At 43.5% G+C, this 26029-nt stretch overlaps 1 protein-coding gene across 1 annotated transcript in view; it reads right to left on the bottom strand.

Moving 5' to 3' along the window:
* Positions 1-26029, bottom strand: part of DNAAF4 (dynein axonemal assembly factor 4) — a 153964-nt gene that overhangs the window by 12635 nt on the left and 115300 nt on the right. The window contains exons 5-7 of the mRNA XM_085646330.1: positions 24176-24321; positions 20646-20755; positions 8690-8843 (exon numbers count right to left, since the gene is read on the bottom strand). Coding sequence (XP_085502456.1) covers positions 8690-8843; positions 20646-20755; positions 24176-24321 — 410 coding nt within the window. The remainder of the gene's footprint in view (positions 1-8689; positions 8844-20645; positions 20756-24175; positions 24322-26029) is intronic.

The raw sequence follows: 26029 nt of genomic DNA, 5'->3' as shown, positions 1-26029 counted from the left end.
TTTGAATGAATAAGTATTCAAATACCTCTTTCTTTGTGACAATCCCAAAACAAATTTCCATTGCCAAAATGTAATTTCTTTTTAAAATAATCACAAAAAGAATGCTAACATGCTAATCATTAGATTTATTTCTTGTGATTATTTTTAAACAGCCTACTAGATGGAAAACCAATCTGATCTAACCAATATCCAACTTTGTCCCAGGATTAATGGTGAAAAAGGTGGTTGTGAATGAATTTAAAGAAAATACCCCTTACTGGAAAACTAAGACCTAAGATAAGTAACTTTCGCCATCATGTTAATTTATTTGATATCATCCCATAGGGCTTGAGGTTGGTCAACCACCTGAAAAGGGGGCTAAAGATGTGGAGAACTGTACATGTGCTGCTTCACCATTCAGGTACTTTTCCTCTCAGAGTTTCAGACATTTATTAAGAAAGCACAATTAGAATTTGTTTAGCTAGATATGGAAAGGTCTTTAGGTTTCCCAGGCAGGAGGTCATTCGTTTTTTTGGTAACAGGAAGTAATGCAGGATATTTATGACTTAGGATATAGATTATTAGTAAACGCAGAGAGAGCCATCGAACACAAGTTGCCTTTTATATATATTTGGATGTAATTATCAGTATAAGGACAATACTTCAGGGCCTTTGACATCTAAGTTTTGAAGAGGCTTTTCAGTTGAAGAGGTTGGGCTCAAGTAGAATGAGGGGAAGAAACCTTCTGATTAATGTGAAATGGTAAAGAATACTGCATATGGCACGTAGGGACATACAGCTTGACTCTCTCTCACTCTACAGCTGATGGTGCAGCCACTGGAAAAGTCATATTAGACCATATATGCCAAAGATCAGATTTATTTTAAGTCAACAATGGTTTCCTCTGAATAATTTCCTAAAATATCACCCACCATTTCATGACTTTTAATGAGACGATCTTTGCTGCCTTAGGGTAGTAGGTTAACCTAGTTTCTCTAGTGGACTCTTGGATACACCTTGTAAGTTTTCTATACTGAACGTCAGAGTTATGAATGGGTTTGAATAGGGGTCTGAAATAAACACAAAAACTGAAAGTAAAATATTCAAATGTTAAGCAGCTGCTACTCTTCTAAAAAATGAAAGGACATCTAAATTTACAGCATCCAAGTGTACTTTTAGAAATATAAATTGAAAGCCTGATTAAATCAAATATAGAAGAGAAAGCTTTACTGCTTCGTGACAGTTCCTTGAGAAATCAGTTCCTGCAGAACCAAAATCCAGAACTTCTTTCACTGGAAGTCCTTCAAAATTCTAGTGAAAGGGTGCTAAACCTCCTTTGGAATGTTCTTTCAGTCAGAAGGAAAATTAAGAAACATGTATTGGAGGAAAAGAGAAGTCCAGTGTCTAAGCTCAATGTTGAAAAAGCTGTAGTGCAGAAACAATGCTCATTGATGGAAAGCTAAAGTACAAAATCTTCAATGACATCCACCTGGCCTACGGGGAAGCCACCTCAGTGGCTTTTTGACAAGAAAAGGTCTAAATCCCATCAAAGGCATGGACCTTGAGGCAACACGGATGATTCATTTGAGGATTACCAGAATATGTTTTTAAAAAGACACAGACATGTTTCTGACCATTCAATTACAAGGGTGACTTCTCAGAAATTGGAAGCAAAATCTCTGCATTTTGTGTATCCTGCGGTGACAACAAGACTGGGCATGGTATCCCAATAGGCAGAAGACAACCTTAATGACGCTTCGAAGAAATGCCTGCTTAGGTGGTATGCGTATGTCTTTTCAAGTCCTGTCAGGAAAACACCGCTGTGATTTGGATATTCTGCAATACTCGGGACCAAATTTTCTAAACTTCTTTGACACTGTATTGTATTTAAACCTTCTACTTGTTTCTCTATTACATTGCTGCCGTTCTCTCTATCTCATAATGGAGCCAAATGTTTTTGAGGGCAAAAAGGACATCTGAGCTAAATTGATTGCTCTGGGTTACAGCGTATTCAGATGGTACAATTGTTCTCTGAATGTCCATTATCCTTACAAAATTGGTTGCATTAAGGTGTCCATTAAAATCAACAGGGGAGACAGTGACTGTGGAAGGGGATTTCCGGCTATACATTCTAGATCTGGAACTACTATGGTAATGAAAGTAGAGGTAATAAAGAGAAAAGGCATGGTTTAGTGTTTGGTAGTGGGTTACTCCATCACAAACATGACAGATACCCCAGTCTCCTTATTACAAGTGCCATAGAATATATGGTACTTATAATAAAACTGCCTAGATTCACCACATCTGTGATGGAGTAAAACGTTTGCCAAAATCTAAATTAGACCCAGAGTCAGTTTGCACTGCACATATTCTGTTTGGCATCACTAGTCCTTGAGCAATGTGAAAGAGATCTCTGTTGGTTTGAAGTAATAAGGAGCACAGTGCCATGGAGCCCAGAACTCAAGACATGTTTGATCTTTACAAGACAGGCTACAAGCTAAAGGATACACACTAGAGGCCCATGTGTCTAGAACTACTCTTACGTATTGGAAACACTGGCTGGAGGTATTTAACATTTCTGAAATATTATATGTAAGCCCAGGCAAGCATGACTTTGGATGATTTTTGTACATACTGCATAAGCTTCTGAGAAGTGTGTGCTTTATCAGTAAATCATCCAAGTATAGATATAAAACAAAACCTTCTGACACCAGAAAGGCTGGGACAGCTGTCCTGCGCTTAGAAGAAATGTGCAGGGGAAACTTCCAGACAAAGGCCAGGACTCTGTACTGATTGTGCCTATTGCAACATCTTGAGTTCCTTCACGAATGGAAAACGAGAAGTATCAATTGTCTATTGCACACAAAAATTTGCTACTTAACTAATAAAAAGATTCTCCGATCTAGAAACAACATATGACTTTGGATAGAACGAACAGATTGTATGTAATGGTGAAAACAGGAAGTGGCAGTGCGCGCTGTTCACAGCTGTGAATAATTAATTTCTGAAATCGTCAATATGACGTGAGTCAAACAGTTGTAAAACACCACCCATTACTTAACTGTATCATTGTATGGCTGCCATCAGTAAGTATGATTGAAAAGCTGAGTCAATATGCAGTAGTGTTTCCCATTACGAAGGGAATTCAAACACTAGTGTGCTGCCTGTGTACTAAACCCCTAACACAACAACGAGCATTGGCAAAGCCAATAAGTCTCGCCTATGAAAGATCTATTGAATTTGCCAATGTTTTTTTACCATATTGTTCAGCAGTGTGGCTGCTGTGCAGCATGGTTGAAAGTCAAAAAAAAAAAAAAATGGGACCCTGTCTTTTTTCTAAAATTTCGGAATACAGAGGAGATTTTCAGTAAATGAATGTAGGTTACTTCACAGTGCGTATTGCTTGAATTTCCTTTGCAGTGGATTAGGGCCTTTTTCCTGAATCGCTTTGAAAACTATGCAAAGGGATTTAAATGCTATCCTTTCATTTAATGGGAGCCAATTAAGTTCTCTCAAAGCTGTGTAAGTGCATGGGGGGAGAGGAGGAAGGAAAGATTGTGAGGACGGTGCCTATGTCCCCGGTGAAAGTGCCAGAAGAATCTTGGGGCAAGCTAGGGTTAGATACAGTTGGACTCTTGGCCCCTAGTCAAAAGTATGCATTTGTATTGGTAGACTATACGTCCAAATGGGTGACTGCTGGTTGTACTAGCTCCACAACAACTGGGAGAGTGCTAGAGTTCTTGAGAGATGTATTCACTTGTGAGGGAATTTCTAAAATAATTATCACAGACAATGAGGTTAAATTTGTATAAGATGAAATGAAGAGTTTACTCAAAGAACTATCCATAGAGAGGAGCGCTGTGTGGGAACTCGTACCAGCAGGAGTCCAACATATCTTAAGGTTTATGTTGGGGATTAACACTCTTGTAAAAGCTTTATGTAAGATTTTGCTTGGATGTTGGACATTCTCGGTAGCTAGTGCTACTCTTGTTGTGACTTTTGCATTGTTATGGTTTTTTTTTTTATAGTGTTGTTCAACACCACTTTTTTCCATATGTATTGATTTATTTTCTTATATATTTAGCCTTGCATTTTGCTTCATTTGATATTTAACTTGCCTATGCCCCTTTATCTCGGATGTAACCTGTAGCGTCTTGGGGCATCATATACAACTGTGGGATGTCCTGGACAACCAGTGGTCAGTTGGTTGGTGGTCTGTCCAGTGGTGGCTTTGCTATACTAGGTGGATGCAATAAAGAGTTGGAACAATTTATACAGAGTATGTACTCTTTTAACGGGAAACCAAACAAGGGTGCTTGTTTAGAGTGTATCACAATTGACAACAACAGTCTTAATTTGACCCCATTACATACATCACATGAGGGCGTTTCTGGTGGTTCCATTCCAAAATAATACCAGATAAACCTCACATGAAAAATTACTGTCTACAAGTAACAGCCCGCAGATTGGTCCTTCCTATGTATTAGACATATAAGAAGTCCGTTAAAAAGCTATACATGAACCCATTCATAAAGGAGAAAGGGAGAACAGGTTCAGAACAGGTTGTAAAAAAACCCACTCTTTTGAGTTAGATAGGCCAGTCCACGTAGCTCCCCTTAGCAGAATAAGGAGGCGAAGCACCATTCAACTTGCACCTTTACAGCTCCCTGCGTGGGTTGTTCGGTGGATGGGTTAATAGCACTGCTGGCTCTACTTCTCTGAACCCTTTTACAGATCGGTCGCAATTCGAAAGATTCTGAACTCCAGCAAGTGCCCACTTCCAAGCCAAACAACTTTAAAATTGCTGAAGACTGGTTAACCAGTGCTGAGATATTAAACGTTTTCACAATCCAGTCCTTAAGATCGGTAATGAGCAAACAAATATTCACGGATTGGATTGGATTGGTTTAGATTGCATCTAATGATCATAAGTAAAAGCCAGAGATGGGTTGGGTGCACCTCCTGTGCCAAATGTGAGAGGTAATTAGAGCAGTTGTTAGTATATGTATGCACTGTTAAGAGTCATGCTGACAAAACCCCTACACATTCCTTCCAGCTGCTAGATGGGAAAGGTAAAACAGAGACCAAAAACTGTAGACGAAATTTCTGTAGCCACCTCTTAACATTGTGACAATACAAGTCCTGGGGCATACAACTTGGCCTGAACAACCGTTACCAGAATCCCAAAATACAGCATCTTTTAAAGAGCGACTGTGGTAAAATGTGCAAATTTAGTCATGCCAATAAATATTGTTCCAGTGAGCCGATATAACCTCCACTGGTTGCTCTCAACAGAACATTTTCCCTTAAATTATCAAATGTATGTGTGACCTCTGCCTCTTGTAACAACTGAGCAATGCAATGAGGAAAGCGTGTTTGCAAACAGATACTAAAAGTCCCTCTAAGAAACTCCATGCATCAGCTGTTGGAGTGCAAGGGCACTGGCAATCAAAAGCAGTACTTGGTTCAGGCTCCACTGCAAGACAAAGACTGGAAAACCTGGTGGAAGATGGAGGCAAGGAGGAGGAGCTGATCAATAGGAAGCAAAGAAACAAGAGTGAGTAAATAGGTGGGCTCTAAGCCCCTTTTAGATTTTTAGGTCTCGCCTAGCGTTGCAGCGCATGCGCTGCTCGCTCGGCGAGACCTATAGTTAGAGAGGAGATTTTAGAAGGGGGCTCGAAGCCCTGCCCCTCATTTCCATTGGCTTGCGTCACTGTTTATGTTAAAAGGTGGCTTGCCATTGGAAATTGTTCTCATAGGTATCACTAAACATTAACCATAGAAGATTTGTAAAATACTTAAGTAATTTATTGTGAAGCGCCTAAAGTCGCTGAGAAAGAATATGACCACAAAGTCCAATCTGAACAAAAGTATGACTTACGTATACACTTAATTGCATCAAAAACACAGATTCGGTAAAAATGTGTTAAAGAAACAGGTGCTCAGTGTATTGTGAAAACAGTGCTTCAAATTGTGTGGGCAACGTGAGAAAGTTTTCACGATAAAAGTTTATTACAACAATGGAAGGAACTCAAGGTGTTATGCCCAAGAGGAGTGCAGAGTCCATAGCCCACAAGGAACTAAAACATTGATCGATGGAAAACACTAGACTGCAGAAATTGCCAGCTCACTAAAGTCTTTCACAGTCGGGTAGGTGTCGAGGTCATTTCTAAGCATGCCATGTTAAAGGTTCATCATCAGGACAAAAGCAGGATGTAACTGAGCACAATAAGAATAGCTGATCATGTAGATTACCAGTGTGTAGAATTCTTATATATGCTTGTTGCATTGCAGAGTAAAGGGGGACATAATTGTCCCACAAAGCAGTCCCATGCGCAGCAAGGTCGCGCTCTTGGCAGGTGGTTATTCAGGATAGAAGTAAAAAATTGGCATGATAAACCACAAGGGGTTTCAAACACACGCTTTCACAAATGCGAGTGCCAGAAGGCCAGGTAACAGAATCTTAGGAGTCCAGGCCACCAACGGAAGACAATTTGTCAAGGCAATGGAAGGAAACGTTTCCCAAGGGGGAACGGTTGGAGCAGTGATCTGGTCCAGAAAGAGAATCAAGTCACTGTACTCATCCCACCATCCATTCGGCTTGTCCCTCCACAATTGCTATGGCCTTCCTATTAACGTTTCCACACTGAGAACCCTTAGAGCTCCCTCTACATCCATTGATTTCTGGTCACATGAATTCATTCATCCATCCTACTCAGGCTCTCTCATGGTCTCCCTTTGCTAGCCTGCGGATTCACACATGAAACCTCTGTCTGTTACGCTCCCGCTTACTCACCTAACCTCACACTGGACCCTTTGCAGGCTCTCTGCGAATACTCTTTTTTAAAGCGATCAATGACGCTCTGGAAAATTCCTCTGTTGAATTTGGATATTACCCAACACATATTTCCTGCCAACTGCATTGTTAATACTTTATCTTTAACATATTACTTATACATCTACTTTTCAGTGCTATTAGAGCTGCGATTTAAAGGAACTAATTTTACCCCGCAGGTTTCTGTTGCTGGGGTGTGGTCTGAACCACTCAATGGCGGTGCTGGAGATTCCTATCCACTTTTTTAGGATCCATTTAATCAGGATACTGTTTTCTATTATGTCTTAAACCCTAATACATACAAACATCCACTTGGGTCAAAGAATAGATAAAACAAATTCACAAGTAGGCCATAGTATACTTGAGGCCAATCGATTTCAGTAATTGGGGAGTCATCGCTTCTGCGGTAGCATGATGAGGATGCCTGCAATGTTCAGGGCAGGTATTTGTAGGAATTCTATACTGTAAGTCGCTAGACATGGCCCTACAAGTTGCTTGGAAGGTTTGATTTTATTTGCCGATTCGATCACTTCCTCAATTCACACAAGCTTGAACTTGGTGAGGGATACTACTCTGCGAAATGGAAGGTTATGTAGGCAGGGGACATGTTCTTGATTGTTTGCTTCGGACTCATTAGTCTTTGCTTTTTTCCATTTGGAAAACAACAGCGGGTCTTCCTAGTGTTGTTCAGGATTTCAGATTAATCAGCTCAAAAATGATGAACATTTTCTTTATCCAAGTGTTCACTTCATTGATACATATAGCTTGGTCTTCTATCTTCTGTATTATCTATGCCTAAGCAGTGTACTTCTTGTCTTGCATCGCTTTATGGGAAACTCTATCCACTTGTTTCTAGGCTGCAACTAACTGGAAACATTCGTACCTCAACAGCCCTCAGGCAACATAACATTTGTTATATTCAGATGGTAATTCCTTGAGCTACATTAACATTTTACTCAATAATTTTATATGTAAATAATATTTAAATGTAATTGTCTGTGAAGGGACTATGCTTACCCCTCAAAATTGGCACTGTGGGACGAAACACAGTGTAATTACTGTGGATATGTTTTTTCCTCTGTAATTAAGGATTTATTTTCAGCTACATTATATATTCTACGGCCACCACACTTAAAATGAATGTTTGTATCCGATTCATTTGAAAACATAGTCATATGATAAAAGAAATTAATAATTAATAACACAATTAGTATGGCGGGAAACTTGCATAAGTAATGCATTGAGTGCAAATGACTTATTTATATGTGTTTCAAAATATAAATTGGCAAGCATCGATTTGCTTGAATATACCTGCTCCTCTGAGATACTTCCAACAAATACCCTTGTCCCACAGACATAGGAGGGGGTGGGTGACCATGCAACTGTATGACACCATCAAGGGGTCCATTGTCGGGATTCGTAGTGACTGATTATTGAAAATTAATTCACTAGGGTGTTGAATAGTATATATTTAAACTGCAGGCATGTTTTTAGGAGTTTAACATTGCAGCTAATCGGATTAGTGCAAAAATAACACATTATGTCGTGTGTGTGTGTGTGAGCTCTGTCCGCTAATGCCACAAAGGTGTTGCCGGAGACAAAATCCTATGATTAGGTATGAATGATACTGCTCCCCATATGATCCATTCACACTAGTCAAGGACTGAATTGCATTTTTCACTGGAACTACCAGGCAGGAATGTCTCAATAATTTCATAATTTATTTGAAGCAATAAAACCCTCCACTGCGGGGTTGCCATTCAAAAAAAAAGGTTTGTGCTAAAGAAACAATTGAGCAGCGTTACATCAGCATCAGCAATAGCTCTATAAAAGCAGCTTAGTGGCCTTTAAACTTTACCCATCATAGAAGCATACCTTTGAGCAGTCCTCAATGGTTTTGTGTAGGTTTCTCAGCTTCAGGTGGCAGGCTGATCGATTCAGGTACAATGCTGGAATCTTGCGGTTTAATCTTATAGCCAAGCTGTAGGCATTATTAGCTGCAAGGTAGTTTCCTAAAGCAAACAACTTGCTTCGAAAATTAACGGAGAAAAAAAGATATTTCAGAATTATCCAGTAAGTAGAAACATGAGAGACATAAATCATATATGATTGCATTTTAACAAACTAAAATCTTTACCAAGCAAAAAATGTTAACATGCGCAGTGTACAAAGGGACACGTCATAGAAACTGTACAGTTTAAATCAATACGGAAGTGTGACATAGGAAGTTATGATACAATTTTGTTTTTTTTAATCTGGAACTGAAGCCTGCACTACATTAGTTACCTCAGGAAAGCGTTTTGGCCCTGCTTTGAATTTAGAAAAAAATAAAGTTGTTGTGTAGATAAAATTTGGGATCTGCTGCAAGGAGTTTGAAGAACATTACAAAATGTGTCTGCAGCTTTACGGGTTTGTTGCTTGTCCAGGTGTCAGGGGGCACAATGTGAAACTTTGCCCCAAGCACAGACTTGTGAATGCAAGAGCAATATCACAGTTCAGGTCCTCTAAGATAGGGTTAACAGCAGTACTACCAACTCTCCGGCTTAAGGGTACTGGAACTAAGAGCAAGCACTTCGGATTATCCACTCTCTACCAAGGCACAGGGCATGCCAACCGCCTGGGCCACTCACCCAGGCCACTCAATGGCGCCTCCAGACAAGACCGAGAGATGCACGTGTTCTAAAATGGGAGTCCACTGTACTGAAGTTTGATTTCTTCTTGCCTGATTTTATGGAATAATCCCTCTAGTCAAATAAATTGTTAAATCAGGCTAGTGATGTTGGAAAAATCCCCAAGTTCCGTTCTTCTCAGAACAGCCCACATATCAAAGTTATTCTTCTCCAGATTCTTTCTTTCTTGCTCTCCCTCCTATAAGAAACGTCTCTTAAACAGTGGCAGCTGCTACTTAACGGCAAGGGGGGGCATGGTGGGACGGAATAAAAACAAAAATGTAATAGTCATTTTCTTGCCTTCCAGCCGGTGCCTCTGGGTCCTCTTTGCCCACTTCCAGAAACAGGAAGCACCCAGGCTTCCAGACTCCCCTGGCCAATCACAACGTCGCTAATGGCAGCGTTGTGATTGGTCTGGGCACCGTGGTTCGGCACCCTGGGAGGGACTTGGAGGCTGTGCATTGTCTTCGTACAATACAGCCTGGTGGAGAGCATGCAAAGTGCGCATGACTGTTTGGCTGGCCCAAGATAGCAGCCAAACTGCCATGCACACTTAAGAGAGTGATCCTCCATGACAGCCTAGCCCAGCCCTGCCCCATACCAGCTGAGCAGTGACGGAAAAATAGTTTATGTTTAGTATTTGTATAGCGTTCGAATGCCGAGGCGTCTTAGCGCTGTGAGTGTGGTGACAGGGAGGCACGATATAGCACGGCCTATGTAACTGCAAAAAGCTGGGTTTTCAAGCTCTTCCTAAAAAGCTGTAAGTTGGATTGAAGCCTCATAGATAGAGGCAGCCTATTCCAAAGTTTGGCCGCACAGTGTGTTATTGCTCGGCCTCCCCAACTTTCTCGTCTTAGCTTTGTCAGTTTGATAAGACCTTAAGTAGCCGATCTAAGGGTAAGTGACGGAACATATGGTACAACATGTTTTTGAAGATCATCAGTAGCGCCTCCATAGATTGCCTTATGCACAAGTGTTATAGATTTAAACTCTATACGCTGTTTAATGGGCAGCCAATGAAGGGATCTAATTCCAGCTGAGGTTGGCTGTCCTCTATGTAAGCCCAATAAAAGTCTGGCTGCAGCGTTTTGTAAAGACTGTAGTTTTTGCAGTTGAAATTTGTCAATTCCCAGAAACAGAGCATTGGAATAATCCAACTTTGAAAGGAAAAGAGCCACCATTACTGTTTTTTGTAGCTCCTGAGGTGTGAAAGGAAAGATCTTCCTCAACATTTTTAAAAGAAAAAAACATGAGGAAGTGAGGCTATTAACCTGTGCACGAAAATTCAGCTTATTATCAAAAAGAATACCCAAGTTTCTAACCTTCTCCACTGGGGATGGACATTCTCCGGCCTCAGTCGGCCACCATGATCGGTTCCACAGGGGCAGACCTGGCCCAAACTCCATCACCTCGGTCTTGTCTGTATTTATTTACAGATAGTTCCGACCCATCCAAGACATAATCACTGTGAGACAGGAATGAAATCTAAGTGCTGTGGTCTCTGGCTGATTGGTGATGGAGATGACAAGTTGAGAGTCATCGGCGTACGAGACCAGAGCAAAGCTGTGTCTCCTAACGAGATTAGCTAGCGGGGTGAGGTATAAATTAAACAGGGTTGGAGATTGGGCGGACCCCTGTGGAACTCCGCAGGGAAGGTGAAAACTGTCTGACTTCATGCCGTCCCAAAACAGCTTCTGCTCCCTATTCTCCAAGAAGGAGGATAGTAGGGACAAGGCGGCCACCCCACCCCTATATCCCTCAGCCACTGCACCAGATCAGTGTGATTAACGGTGTCAAATGCGGCTGATAGGTCAAGAAACACGAGGACCGCCTTCCCACCACCATCCACTACCTTGCGAATCTCTTCAGCTGCCATAATTAAGGCAGATTCAGTAGAGTGACGTGGACAGGTTGTTTACGTCAAGCTAGTCTGTTAAGACTCTGCTAAGTTGTTTCTCTAGAACTTTGGCAGCAATTGGGAGACCAGCAATAGGGCGATAGTTCTTGGAATCACTAGGGTCCAAAGTTGGTTTCTTTAGCAGAGGTGTGATAGCTGCCCTTTTCCAGGTTGTAGTGTAGCAACCAGAGGCTAAGACTTGATTTTAAATAGGAGTAAGATTTTCATAAATCGTATATGCTGCTTGGTGCATAATGGACGGTGGACAGGGATCGGTAGGTGCCCCTGATTTTAAGGAGAGAAGAAGTTTATAGACCTCCTCTTTGTTCATTGGCTGAAAACTAGTCAGCTTACATTGGGGGCAGGTTACGGACACTGTCATGTCCTGAGATCTCGGGGTGCTTGGAAAATTATTATAAATTCCTTGCACCTTCTCTTGAAAATAACCCGCCAGTTTATTACATAGGTTTTGGTCGGCTTAAAAGTGCTAATTTGCTGGGGTTTAGCCTGCAAATTGACGGATTTGAACAGTTCTCTTGTGGAATTACCTGCCTCCTTAATTTTTACTGTAAAAATCAGTTTTTTTGCAGCCACTATTGCCTCCTTATATAGCAGAATAGTGTGACTGTAAATAGCTTTCTTTTGACTATCGTAGTCTTGCCGCCAGAAACGCTCCGCCTTTCGCAACTAATCTTTAGTCTTTTGAGTTCTGGGGTGTACCATGGGGCTGATATCTTGACTCTTTTTATTGTTACCAGTTTCTCTGGTGCGACCTTATCAGCCGCTAACAGTAACCAGTCGTTAAACTGCAGTACTGCCTTGTTGTTATCAAGGTCTAAAATAGTTGGAAAAAAGTCAAGTGCCAACTCAAAATCTCCATCCTTAATTTTATCCCATCGCCTTATCGGTACTTTAGCGGTATTGGCTTGTGCTCTAGGATGTATCTGAGAGGTTTTAAGATTAAAATATATAGCCTTGTGGTCTGTCCATGGCAGATCTAATGAATTGTAAAAAGTAATATCTAAGTTACTGGTAAAGATCCCGTTCAACGTGTGACCTGCTTGGTGGGTTGGTCCAATTACCAATTGTTTGAGGTTAAACGCCTCAAGATTGTCTGACAGTCTAATAGTGTCTATATTATTATTAGAGTCTAAGTAATAGTTAAAATCTCCCAGAATAGTGAGAGAATGAGAGTCAGTATACGATTCCAGGAGTGTCAGAAGGGCTTGGGAGAAAGCTCCTCTAGTGCCTGGTGGGCGTTATATAAGTACCCCTTGAAAAAACTGAAAGTTATTGAGTTTTATACGAAAATGCAATGCCTCTGCCGGGACAGTAGAGATCGTCTCCAACTGTATTTTGAAATGAGCGCGATAAATAATAGCTATTCCCCCTCCTTTACCAGGTACTCTATCTTGGGAGAAACACGCATAACCCTCTGAAACAGCAACGTTCCAGCCGGGCGCGGAGGTGCTATCAGTCCAAGTTTCCCTTAAGAAAACTAGGTCTGGCGAGGAGGTTTGGATAAGATCTTCCAGTTCATATTTGTGTTTAACCACAGAGCGGGCATTCACCAGCAGACATCTAGCATATTCAGTTGCTGCTGCCTTAAGGTTACTGATTTTCTGCTCCGCATCCTTCTCTCTAGCTCCAATTTCCCCACTTCTATCATTAATAAGTTCCTTTACCTCCCGCCCCTTCTCTAATTCGTGTAGAGGCATGGGGCCAGGCATTATGTCTGTGAACAATCTAAAAGTGCAGTTTGGGCACCGAGCGTGTACTACGGCGTCATGTTGTGGAGATATGTTATGGGGAGCACATATATTCGATTTTAGATCGAGCAGAGTTTGCCTATCATATCTAGCTGGTCCAATTTAGCCAGGGGTTCTGGCGCTGGTCGCGCTCTGGGCGCTGACGGGCTTGCCTTTGGCGCGCTATTGGCGCGCCCGCTGCACGGGCACTCTAGCGTGTGAGATATAGCGGTGGTAGTCAGGAAGACTAGAGCGTCAACCCCAGGGCAGTACGGTCCCGACCAACTTCCGGGAACCGCAGGGGCCGAACGCCGAGTTACTATCGTATGTTAAGTGCTCAGAGCTAAGACAGAAATTCTACCGCAATGTTCAATAACCAATGAAACACAGTTACAGCCTGAAAACGCTAGGTGCAAATAGCCCAATATATTTAAAAGAGATGCCGATTAAAATTTACATTAATACAGTAGTTCCAAACAGCAGCATAGTTTGTGCAAATAGGCAAAGATTCCCACGTCAGAAGTCTAACAAGCATTTACAATGCAATGGTCTCGGCAATATTATAGGTAGAGCTATTGGTATTGCTCATTATTTTTTTATTATTTTTGTATCCCTAAATAAATGGCATTGTCATTTCTATTGGCAGTAGCTTTTTTTTGCATATATGATACCTATTGCATTAGCAGAGAGAGAGTGAGTTAGTGAGATAGAGAGAGAGAGTGAGGTATTGAAATAGAGAGTGAGGTAGTGAGAGAGAGTGAGGTAGATAGAGAGTGAGGTAGTGAGATAGAGAGTGAGATAGAGTGAGGTAGTGAGGTAGTGAAAGAGTGAGGTAGTGAGGGAGAGGGATGTTGTGAGGTAGTGATATATAAGCATAGAGTGATGTTGTGATGTAGTGAGATAGAGAGGTAGTCAAAGAGAGTGAAAGTGAGTTAGTGAGATAGAAAGAGTGAGGTAGTGAGATAGAGAGTGATTGAGGTAGTGAGTGAGAGAGAGTGAAGTTGTGAGGTTGTGAGCTAGAGAGTGAGGTAGTGATGTTTTGAGAGAGAGAAGTTGTGAGGTAGTGAGATAGAGTGGAGTAGTGAGGTAGAGAGAGTTATGTAGTGAGAAAGAGTGAGGTAATGAAACAGTGATGTAGTGAGGGAGAGGGATGTTGTGAGGTAGTGAGATGTAAGCAGAGTGGTGTTGTGATGTAGTGATGTAGTGAGATAGAGAGAGGTAGTGAAAGAGACAGTGAAAGTGAGTTAGTGAGATGTTGCAGAGTTCTGATCCCGTGATGAGGAGCACACACGCTGCTGAACTTGGCTCCGGTGGGAGTATAACTTTTGCTTGTTTTCGTGTGCAGTGTTTGTGCAAGGTAAGTTTGCACATTCACGCTGGAGCAGTTTAAGGCAGCAGGCATGATTCTTGGATACTTTGTGTTTCTGACACTGTAGTGTCACCTGTGTGGGAAGAGTTTGGTGTTGCGTATGATGACCCAAGTGGTGCTGTTGTTCTGACATTCAGGGAGACAAGCAAAGAGAATCCAGAAGGTAGGTCAAAAGACAAGGGTACGGTACAGAATGCTATTAAAAGCCCTCCACTGAAAGTGGGACTGAGGGACGAGCGGTTAACAACCTGATGTGGTCTCACTACGAAATAGAAAAAAAAAAAAAGAAAACATGCCACTAAGCTGTCAGTGCCCCGATGCCGCTTCACTGCTCACGCCATCACCCTGAGACCTTCATTTGTTTCCATAATTTATATCCTGAAAACATGCTCTTAATTCCTTCTAAGCATTGGCATCCTTCGTCCTATGTGTTCTGAGATGACTGATCCGTGTAGCAAGCACGTTTGGTTTCCCTTTTCCCCAGGGCTCGAGTCGGGGTACCACGCCGGTGGACGGCGTCCCCCCACTTATTTTACCGGGTGGACGCCATCCCCCCTGCCCAAAAGCAGGACTTTCAACGATGGCATTACTTCCCCGCATGGCTGCCCCGTCGATCTCCCAAGTACGGGGCTGGCTGTCAATCTTCTGTAGCGCGCGATCAGAGTGACCCTGCCCCCATCGCCTTGTAACCTTTGTTATGTTGAACCTGGGCAGCAGCGCGTTGACACCTGATCCATCAGCCACTGTTATGCAACATGTAACCCACCCCCGCACCAGCTGCTCTCTAAAAGCAATATGTACCTCTCTTGGTAAAATTAAAGTCACAATACAAATGTCGCCGCCTCTCTGTTGCTGGCTAACATGTTTACTTGGTTAGATTAAGGCTAGTTTGAAGATAAACAATGGCGATACCTTGCCCGAGGTCTACCAACAGCAGGAGTTCCTCTCACACAACTAAACACTCACTCTCCTGTCGTCTCCAAGAGAGAACCCACCCGTATGTCCCGCACATTTCAACAGCGGACGCCACACTCTCAGCTGTCTCTCTGGCCCGAATCAGCCCGAGCACCCCGGTATCGGACGGATTACTTGTAAAGTTTCCTCATGTCAAATCACTCCACTTTTGGTGCAAATCGGAGCGTAAGATTTATCTACTGACGCAGCAAAACACATTTGTCTCCGCTCGGTTCTGCGGGAATATCGTCTCAAGGGCCGTTTCTGTGCAGTGACTACAAAGGCTGCAGTTGCCTGTTTTCTCCAAATAATTTCACCTCACGTTTCTGATCCGTGTGGTTCAGTCCGGGCTAAGGTTGCTCGCGAGCGTCTCGGAGCCTCTGTCCTTGCCGAAAATGCGGGCTGTGCGCGAAAGATGTCCAAGGCACGAGGCGAGGAGCCGGCACCAGGGGCGGTTTCGAGCGTCTTTGGTCTGAAGGAGGACTGTCGTACCTGCTGTGACCAGGGCTGGAGTCAGGTCTCCAAAGGCCCGGGCACTAGATCCTGGGACTTGCACAGAAGCAGCCTTCGCCATCTCCCGGCAGTGAGCATCATCCCACACTTGCTTGCATGGGGCATGAACACGGCGCCGGACGGATGGATCCTCACGGCCAGACGATAGGGAAAAAATGGCGGATGGAAGCTCCGAAACCTTTTCGGATTCGGGGGCGTGTTCCTGCTGTTCTAAAAGGGCGTGGCTAAAAAGTGGAAAGAACAGCAAGAAACACGCCCCCGAATCTGAAAAAGACGGAGCCTATTTGGAGGGACGGCTCTCTCCTCCAATGGCTGGCCTCCGTTTAGGAAGCCAGCCAATGGAGGAGAAGCAAAAAGAGAGGCGGGCTAAATAGCCACTCTAGAAAACATTAAATCTTCCGACTTCCGGTTCTGCCTTCGGCAGACCGGTAGTCCTCGACCTAAAAAGGGGAGTTTTTGACATTTTTGGCTGTGAGAGGCTAATATGCATACTAATATTAGGTTCAATTTGTTTTAATGCATCAGCTGTACTTTTAGTGCAATATTAACAGTGGTGGAAGTCAGCCACTGAGTACCGGAGGACGGGAACAGGAAAGCACCTCCCACCAAACACTCGATCGCAGATGGGAAGCACTAGGCAATGCATGTGTGGGCATGAATCTGTCTTGCTCTAGCGAAGGCCCCTTCTAGTCACTGCTGTTGATCAGTAACATGGAGGTGCCAACTGAAGGTTAGCACTTTCCGAAATGTTGCTTGCTCAGCACGTTTTAAGAATAAAGCACTATAAAGAACTGCAGAGCTACGCCAGACCTAGACATCGCTGCCCTCAGAGATAGATACGCTTCTTCCTGGCCTGGTGGGTCACGGGGCACTTCCCGTTTACCTAAGAATAAACGGCCAGCAGCTCTGCCATCAATCAGGAGTGAAAGGAGGGGAGAGAGAGAAGGGCAGTGAAATGTATCCAGCGGGGACACTGAATTGGTCATAAAGCCAGAACAGGTGCTTCGTTCCTATCCCATTATCACTCGCCCTAAACGTCGGCTTCAGACCCAGAGAATGCTGCTGGGAGACATTGTGTTTGCCTTCAAATCTGCATAATTTGAACATTAACCGCGGTAAGACTTAACGAGCGTATCTATTGGTTTGATTGGCATTTTTAGTGGCCCTATTTTCTCCTCGAACAGGCTGTAAAGCTGCGCGCGCATTTATTATGTTTGTTCAGGTTACAATGGAAACCTGACTTCAAGGATCTAGAAGCGAAACGCTGAAGCTTGTTTGCTGATGTCAAGTTGATGTATTCCCTTTCGCAGTCCCCCGTTTAAACGAGAAATTTCCTGGCAATCCGAGACTTGGGCGCCCCAGGTAGTATTTCTGTCTCCCGGCTTCCTGCGAGTACAGCCCTTGTAAACCGTGACCTTGTTTCTACATCAGGCCCTGCCAGGGCTGAGCCGTATCCACTGTTCCCACAGCTGATACCGAGGCATGTGAAAAATGCCCGGCAGCTATCACCCCACACGTCCAGCAACAACTGGTTCCTTCCTCTCTTCCTGCGGAAGAGTAACATCCTCTGAGAAGAAATGTACCCTGCGGAATGCGGCCATAGCAAGCGGGCCTTTCACACAGGAAATTATTGCCGTGACGCTCGCAGAGAAGGGCTTCTGTCTCTGTGACTGTCAGTCGATAATGAGCTTCCTGCTGGCCGCGGGATGAGTTACCTCCCGTGTAAATGCCAGTGCCAGGGCCGAGAGCCTGCACTGAAACGTCGGTGCTTACTTTCAGCCGTATTCAAAAACATATACATCCGATTCCTCACATCGAGTGTTTTTTGGTGAGTGAGATGGCTCATGCGGTTTGAGCTACTCATTACTACTCAATAATTCAGTGACTTAAAAAGAAAAAAAGGGCTGCTGGAGTCCTTAGCGGCGACTATGACCATAGTAACAAAAAAGAGAAGGCACAATTAAGAACTTGAACTCCCATTTAACTACGCAAGCGAGGAGAGAGATCTTAAAAAAAAAAAATTATTACGTTAATGCAAATTTATATAAACTGAAGCTATAGATGTGTTTTGGATATCGTAGAACAGTTACCCATGTTCGTGGCATATGCTAACGCCTATCACGCATTATATAAAAAGTCTGAGAAAGTATAGTAGGAAAAAAGACCTTGCCCGAGGTCTAACAACAGCAGGAGTTCCTCTCACACAACTAAACACTCACTCTCCTGTCGTCTCCAAGAGAGAACCCACCCGTATGTCCCGCACATTTCAACAGTGGACGCCACACTCTCAGCTGTCTCTCTGGCCCGAATCAGCCCGAGCACCCCGGTATCGGACGGATTACTTGTAAAGTTTCCTCATGTCAAATCACTCCACTTTTGGTGCAAATCGGAGCGTACGATTTATCTACTGACGCAGCAAAACACATTTGTCTCCGCTCGGTTCTGCGGGAATATCGTCTCAAGGGCCGTTTCTGTGCAGTAACTACAAAGGCTGCAGTTGCCTGTTTTCTCCAAATAATTTCACCTCACGTTTCTGATCCGTGTGGTTCAGTCCGGGCTAAGGTTGCTCGCGAGCGTCTCGGCGCCTCTGTCCTTGCCGAAAATGCGGGCTGTGCGCGAAAGATGTCCAAGGCACGAGGCGAGGAGCCGGCATCAGGGGCGGTTTCGAGCGTCTTTGGTCTGAAGGAGGACTGTCGTACCTGCTGTGACCAGGGCTGGAGTCAGGTCTCCAACGGCCCGGGCACTAGATCCTGGGACTTGCACAGAAGCAGCCTTCGCCATCTCCCGGCAGTGAGCATCATCCCACACTTGCTTGCATGGGGCATGAACACGGCGCCGGACGGATGGATCCTCACGGCCAGACGATAGGGAAAAAATGGCGGATGGAAGCTCCGAAACTTTTTCGGATTCGGGGGCGTGTTCCTGCTGTTCTAAAAGGGCGTGGCTAAAAAGTGGAAAGAACAGCAAGGAACACGCCCCCGAATCTGAAAAAGACGGAGCCTATTTGGAGGGACGGCTCTCTCCTCCAATGGCGGGCCTCCGTTTAGGAAGCCAGCCAATGGAGGAGAGGCAAAAAGAGAGGCGGGCTAAGGAGCCACTCTAGGAAACATTAAATCTCGACTTCCGGTTCTGCCTTCGGCAGACCGGTAGTCCTCGACCTAAAAAGAGTAGCTGAGACTAATGCCCTGCCACCCCCACGCTGCGCGGTCTCTCCAGCGTGTGAGATATAGCGGTGGTAGGCAGGAAGACTAGAGCGTCAACCCCAGTGCAGTGCGGTCCCGACCAACTCCGGGGAACCGCAGGGGCCGAACGCCGAGTTACTATCGTATGTTAAATGCTCAGAGGTAAGACAGAAATTCTACCGCAATGTTCAATAACCAATGAAACACAGTTACAGCCTGAAAACGCTAGGTGCAAATAGCGCAATATATTTAAAAGAGATGCTGATTAAAATTTACATTAATAGAGTAGTTCCAAATAGCAGCAACGTTTGTGCAAATAGGCAAAGATTCCCATGATAACAACAATGCGTTATAATCATTTTTTATTCTTTTTGACCTGCTCGCACAGCAGTGGGGCGACGCTCCTCTGCCTTAGCGGAGGAGCCGTCCCTGCAGTGTTAAAGATTATAGACATGGCAACTAAACAAAGAAAGTGAAGATATTGTATTATGGAAGCAGAACAGGCAGAAACAGAAAGACTATGCAAACGCACACACACACAAAATACTGAGGGTACAAGAGATAAAGTCTCTGCATTGATAAAAACGAGGATCTAAGTCCTGATCTCCAAAATTGATTCTCAGCTATTCTGTACATATCTTTGTAATAAGAGGGAGAAATGTAAATACAGCAGCTAATGTTCAAAGTGCAGCCGCAGGTTGTTTGCAGGCCACTTATTAAAGTGAGCCTTATTAACCTTGACCAAGCACTACCTCGACAGACGCAACCTTGTAAAGAACCTTACATGCGGCCGTCTTTATAATAGAAGCCATGACGCACACAAGAGCCATGAAAAGCATAACTTGCACACAAAATGGAAAGTTTATGACATAACAATATTTATGTCAATAAATAACACCTAAACCAAAATGTAATTAAACTACAACACAGTCTCATACCAATACATGTTCTATTAACAGTGGTCGCTGTCAAAGATGTTGGGATAGTGTGAGAAGTGATCTGATCTGTGAGATGATCTACATTCGTAAATGTATTTGTTTAATTAAGGATGAGGTCATGAGCATTACAAGTTACATGCAAACCATGGATTGTTGTGAATTGTGGTCCTACCTAACTTGCAAATCTAATCGATTTTCGGTTTTAATTTTTAACCAAAACTGCAGTCTAATCTTATTTCTAAGTTTATTCCTACGGTGTTTTAAACATGTTTTAAAGCGATATAACCAAAGCTAACCATAATTTCACTTTAACTTTTGTTTTAAATATGGTACCAGAAGATAAATCCCTTAATACTAAAAGCAGATTTGAGTTACAAGTGCAGCACTACAAAGAAGCTGTTCTCTGAAAATCTGCAATTCAACCATCACATAAAAGTAATTTAAGAGGCTTCCTAACAAGTTTTAGTTTCTTTATCTTCTAAATATGTATGGGAAAACAGAGGTAAAAGGCACACTTTGAAAATACAAGCCTACAATGAACAGGCGATCACGGTAACTTACTTCCCTTTCTCCTTCAACCACTCGGGGTTCTTTTCCTCTTCCTTCAGGTCCTCTAACTCGGAATCCGCTGCATTAAGTGCCCTTCGAGCCTCTGCTTGTTTATGGAGCCACTGTGGTGAAAATAATACGAAAACCTGATGTTGGCCAGCCTTTTTGTAAGCAAAAATAAATATATGTGTCTCTCCTCCTATCAGTGTTACCAGAGGTTTGGTAAATGAATCACCCTGAATTAACATGGACGCTGGCTCCAAAACGGCCCTCCTTACTAATCACTGCTGCTACAGGTTGGTGTAGAAGTGTCAGAGTGAAACACTGAGGACTCTGCTGAGTCAGCGATCCAGCCAGGTCAGGCCCTAGTCGCTTTGTTTCTGCTCACTACTCTTGGTAATGTGTATCTGGTTGTTTCTGATTAATCTTAAGTGTATTATGTTAGGGTCCTAGGGCAGTGGAAGGCTGCGAGGCAGTATCCTGTGTGGGTGGTACTGTTTACAACCAATGTCCCAGGGCTACCATTAATATTGGATTGTAATTGGATAACCAGGTAAGAACCGGTTATTCACTGTAGGCACTTGACTGTACAGGTGTACTGAAGTCCAGCAGTTAAGGACTGTAGCAGGTGGTAGGAAACAGTGCTGGTGGCTGCAGGCGGTGGGCACTTGTACTCATTTTTAGGGACTTATTTTTCATCATTAGACTTTAAACTAGAGCAAGCGAGAAAAAAGAAGAAAAGAGAGCAAGAAGGAATTTGTCCCAGAGCAAGCGAGAGAAAGAACGGAAAGGGGGGAATAAGAAGGAAAAGAAAGAAAGTAAAGAGGGAGAAAGCATGATTGAAAACATCCCATCAGAGTAAGATAAAGAGGCAGGAAGTGTAGAGTGGTGGAAGACAGAGGATTGAAGTGAAATCAAGACTAGTCAACCTTGGTATTCAGCAACACCAACTACTGTCTCTTAAGAAACATTTTGGGCCATTGCATTTACCTGTTTTACAAATTAGGCTGTAATGGTCATTACACTCAAATACAGAATAAAGCATGGTGCAGAAAATAACACACAATCCACAAATTGTATAGTTAGCGCTCTAAAATACTTTGATCCACCTCAATTTTTTTATACGTTTAGGTCTGGCGTTAGACAAGATCTTTTGATTTTACTCAGATCATTTCTATAATTTACGTACTTCCAGAAGCATTCAGCCTGTCCTCTTCATCCACCGGGTTGTTGTTCCACTCACTCCAGCATACAGCATGGGGCCATGGGTCAACCTACTCCGGCCACTGGCTACGGCTACCTTCGATGTAAAGGACAGCATTCTGCTCTTTCACAAGGAGCTTTTAGCAAATGTTTTTACTTTATATTGGCGAGTGCCTAGCAGCTCCCCATTAGATCTATAGTGCTGTGTCTTCTAACTCAAGGAACAAAATCAGTTCTTGCTGATATGTTCTAACACTGTAGTGCGCGAGTGAGTATAGCGACTGAGCCCAGTAACCGCCAAGATTTAGCAAGTTCTCCCACAAAGTAAATTTGAGAAAAAAGGGCCCACAACGTGTATTTTGCAACATAAGATTTTAAAATGTGTTGGCTGAACAGCCCATGGATTTACGGGCAGGTTTAGAAGACGAACTGGTGACATATTTCAGCACTCCAGAGTCTACTAGGGTATTTTTTTCAAGCAAAATATCATATATTTAACTATAAACAAATGTTGTACCACTTACATAAAAATTTTTGCAGCAGAACTGACAACTATTAAGAGATGCAGTGCCTGTCTGATACCCAGTGTAACACAAAACAGACATCCAAAATTCCCCGGTTTTAAAACATACTGCCCATCAAAACATTTGTGCTGCGTGTTATGGTAACCTGCCTAGGGTGTCGCTAAGATATGTTAAGAGCACTGCTTAAAATGTCAGCCTGTCAGGGTTGGTCAGTGATGCTCAGAAAGTGTTACTGTTTCACTGGGCTATTTAAAACCCCGGAAATATTGTTCAAGGTCCTAGAACAGGTGCAGTGTACTGTACTACTACTGCCTAACTTCGGTTGTGTTTCCAGGCCCTTCTGGAAGACAGTTACTGTACCACCAAGTGCCTAGTTTGAAAAGCATCCTTGCTGCACTGGAGTACAGACTCTGCTACACCAGGTGTCGCTAATGTGTGCTGTTATCCGTGTGGTCAGTTCCAGAAGGATTAGAGGATGGTCTTTTCACACTTCACGGTAGCAAAATATCTTCTCACTCTCAAAACATCTGCGTTTAATGTCCCAAATCTAGAAATAGCCACAATGCCAAGCACTACAAAATGAAAACATATTTCGTCGTTGGGTAATTGTTTCAGAAAGAGCACTGACTGAGTGCAGTGCGTCAGGTTTTCAATTTAATAAAAGGCATTAAAACATTTTGGCATATTTCAGATAAAAACCACTGAAAAAAAGTAAAATGTATCATTGACTGTTTACATTGTATATTAAGGTTAATTTGACAGTTTCCCAACTGGCCAGTATAGTGGATATTCCACATGTTGATGAGGGAAATGGGTGTCCCTAGAGGAGGGATACAGGTTGGTCCCTGGAAATGGGGTACTATAAGTATGCACAAACATTCCCAATTAAGTGTTCACATGCAATGTGCATATCTAACTTATGCTGAAACAATCGAGATGAACTGCCAACTGTGAAAAGTCCAGTACCGCTCCTATATTTTCATGGATGTTGGAAAAGGCTGTATTTTACATTGTGAAATGTTTCCCATGTAGATAGAAAAATGTAGAGGAAAAAAAGTGAAAAATGTGGCTACACAATTTCACCATACTTCCGCCTGCAGACCACCCACATTTCTGACAGTAATCAGGATTAGGTGCAGGACAGTAAGAGTAAGCACATGATTTGTGGAGATGTTATATCTACTCGGAGGATTTAATGACTCTCCAAAATTGGTGAAATCTACACAAATCAGCCGTCTGCTTTTTTCTCTGATCTGGACTAGTGATGTTACTAGTTTGAGTTTCTGAGATGTATCCGGTGGGGACTCAGGACGACTATTATCCGAATCAAAGGAACCCTCCAGTGTAGTCTGCTCCCACGTCAAGCAGCATGAAACACACCCAAGATCTGGCTGGCAACTTACCGGATGTGAGTCTTTGAGCCCGATTCTGAATGCAGCAGAATAGAGTGGGGTATTAACCGCAGCTGGTAAATACTGATAGACAGGTGTCGGGTATTTACGCAGAGCAGTAATCACCTCTTATATCACATTCTCCACCTACTGATGTAGCATAGCATACGGCTTCCAAATATATCACACCAAATTCATCATCGTTCAGGTTTTTACTGGGCATCTTCCTGAGTTAAATTTCTTCACGTTTAACGTGTGAAATGTCTCAGGGAAAAACAGTGGGCGTGCTAGAATGATTGCACTCCTCAGATCTCCAATCCCTGCATACATTTCCATGTGGCAAGGACTGTAATCCACCACTGAACTCCCAGTAGAGTCTTTGCCAATGAAGTACTGCACCTGCCCGGGCTGTGATCCCACCTACCTCCTCCTCTTCTGCTATCCGAGACTCTCGGACAGCGGTGGGGAACACTCTGGGCGTAAACTGGATCTGGATACTGCCAGCAGAACGAGGAGCCGGGAAAGCCTCTTCCTCCACCTTTTTTGTAAAAATATTGTCCGTTCTTTCACCTGCAAAGACAACCGTACAATATATTGGTACATACATGATCCTGTGTTCAAGACACAAGTCAGTGCACTGATGCATCTGTTACTCTGGCACTTGATAGAGGCTGCGATCAAAAGCGAGTAAAGTAGTGCCAGGCAGAATCCTCAAATGATGAGTCTTTTGTACTCAGGATTGGTGAGGACACAACCAGCACTTCCTGATCGACCAAAGCTGCAAACGTGCAGAGAGAGCATTTACAGTGTCTTACATGATTATGTGAAATAGACACCCTACCTCAGTTCAGCTCTTTCGAAGTAGGGTCCAGACCTACTAACCTTAGAATCATTTTAACCATGTGATTATCCAGGGGGAAGGTCTTGGAGCCACAGAGTGGATCTTTGGATCACCTTCGCTGCCCAGACATTCGCACCTACCTATCCCACGGCAAGAACAGAATCATCAGGAGCCACTGCCCATGTCCGCGGGAGGACTAAGGTTATATTGGAGCTCAGGGCCTCATTATGATGGCGATCGGACTTTCGTTCGAACGCCATCATTTTGGGAATGGGACCGCCCAACTAGTTGTCGGCAGTCCTGCCATTGGTATTAGGATGTGACCGCTGACAAGGCGGTCGCAATGTGTATCTTTTGTATAGCGGCGTGTGCTGCGGGTTGCAGCACTCGCCACAATACAAAAAACACTTTTCAAATATCCCTGCACCATGTTGCAGGCACCGCAAGGTGCAGGGATGTATATGGTGCAGGGATGTTTAGGGGGGTGCCATAGGTGTCCCCCAGGGACAATGGCAGAGGTCCAGGGGGAAATGGGGGCCGCTATGGGCCCCCAAGTCACTTTCCGTGGTGGGTTAACCACCATGAAACGGCTGGCGGAAACTGACATTGTAATCCCTACAGCGGTGCCTGAGCAGGCACTGGCACCATTGTAGGGATTACAGTCCGTTCAATGGTCCGACGGGATACTTGAGCCTGTCAGAGTAGTGTCGGGTGGTTCTCCGCCCGCCGACCATCTGCCCCCAATCCTAATGCGGTTTGCGGTGATGCGTGCTTTGATGGCGGTGGATGCCCTCAGTTGTGCAGGACATCCACACCCAAGCTGGAAACCTATTCTGTGCAAGAGATTCCAGCTCACTGTCTGAAAGTATCTCTTCACTGGTTGCCGTGCGAAGTGTGAAGGAACTGTACCACAAGGCGGCAATGTGTGGATTGGAAGGTCTGAGTCATGCTGAGGGCAAAAACCTGAGCAATGAGAAGCTACAGGACACTCTTGAGTCTGAATCTCTTTTAAACTGTTTCTGAGAAGACGCAGGTCTATCTACTTAACATCAATATTGTGCCTTCAATAAAAAAAAGTTAAAATAAGTACCTTTAAATCTTGTTTTCAGCCTCTCAGCTGAAAGAGAATAGACATGGTAATATGATAGGTTTTCATGACCACGGTGAAACAGTAAACCACAGGTGAGCGCAGTGAGTTAGCCAATCACTGCTGAGAAATAAAGTGATCTGAAGGTCACGAGTGTGAACCCTAGCCAGGCAGACTCTGACTCCCATCCTTCTTCGGTCGGTAAATTCAGTACATTGATACATCTTAACTATTTACAGCACTTAAAAATAGTGCAGCATAACGTGCTAGGTAAAATACGAAAGCATGTTGTTATTAAGGTCTCATTATAAGTTAGTTGAAAGTGGAGGTATTTTTCACAGCTGATAAAA

Source organism: Triturus cristatus, chromosome 3_1 (genome assembly GCF_964204655.1).
Source record: "Triturus cristatus chromosome 3_1, aTriCri1.1, whole genome shotgun sequence".
NCBI lineage: Eukaryota > Metazoa > Chordata > Amphibia > Caudata > Salamandridae > Triturus > Triturus cristatus.
This window is presented reverse-complemented; position numbering and strand designations above follow the sequence as displayed.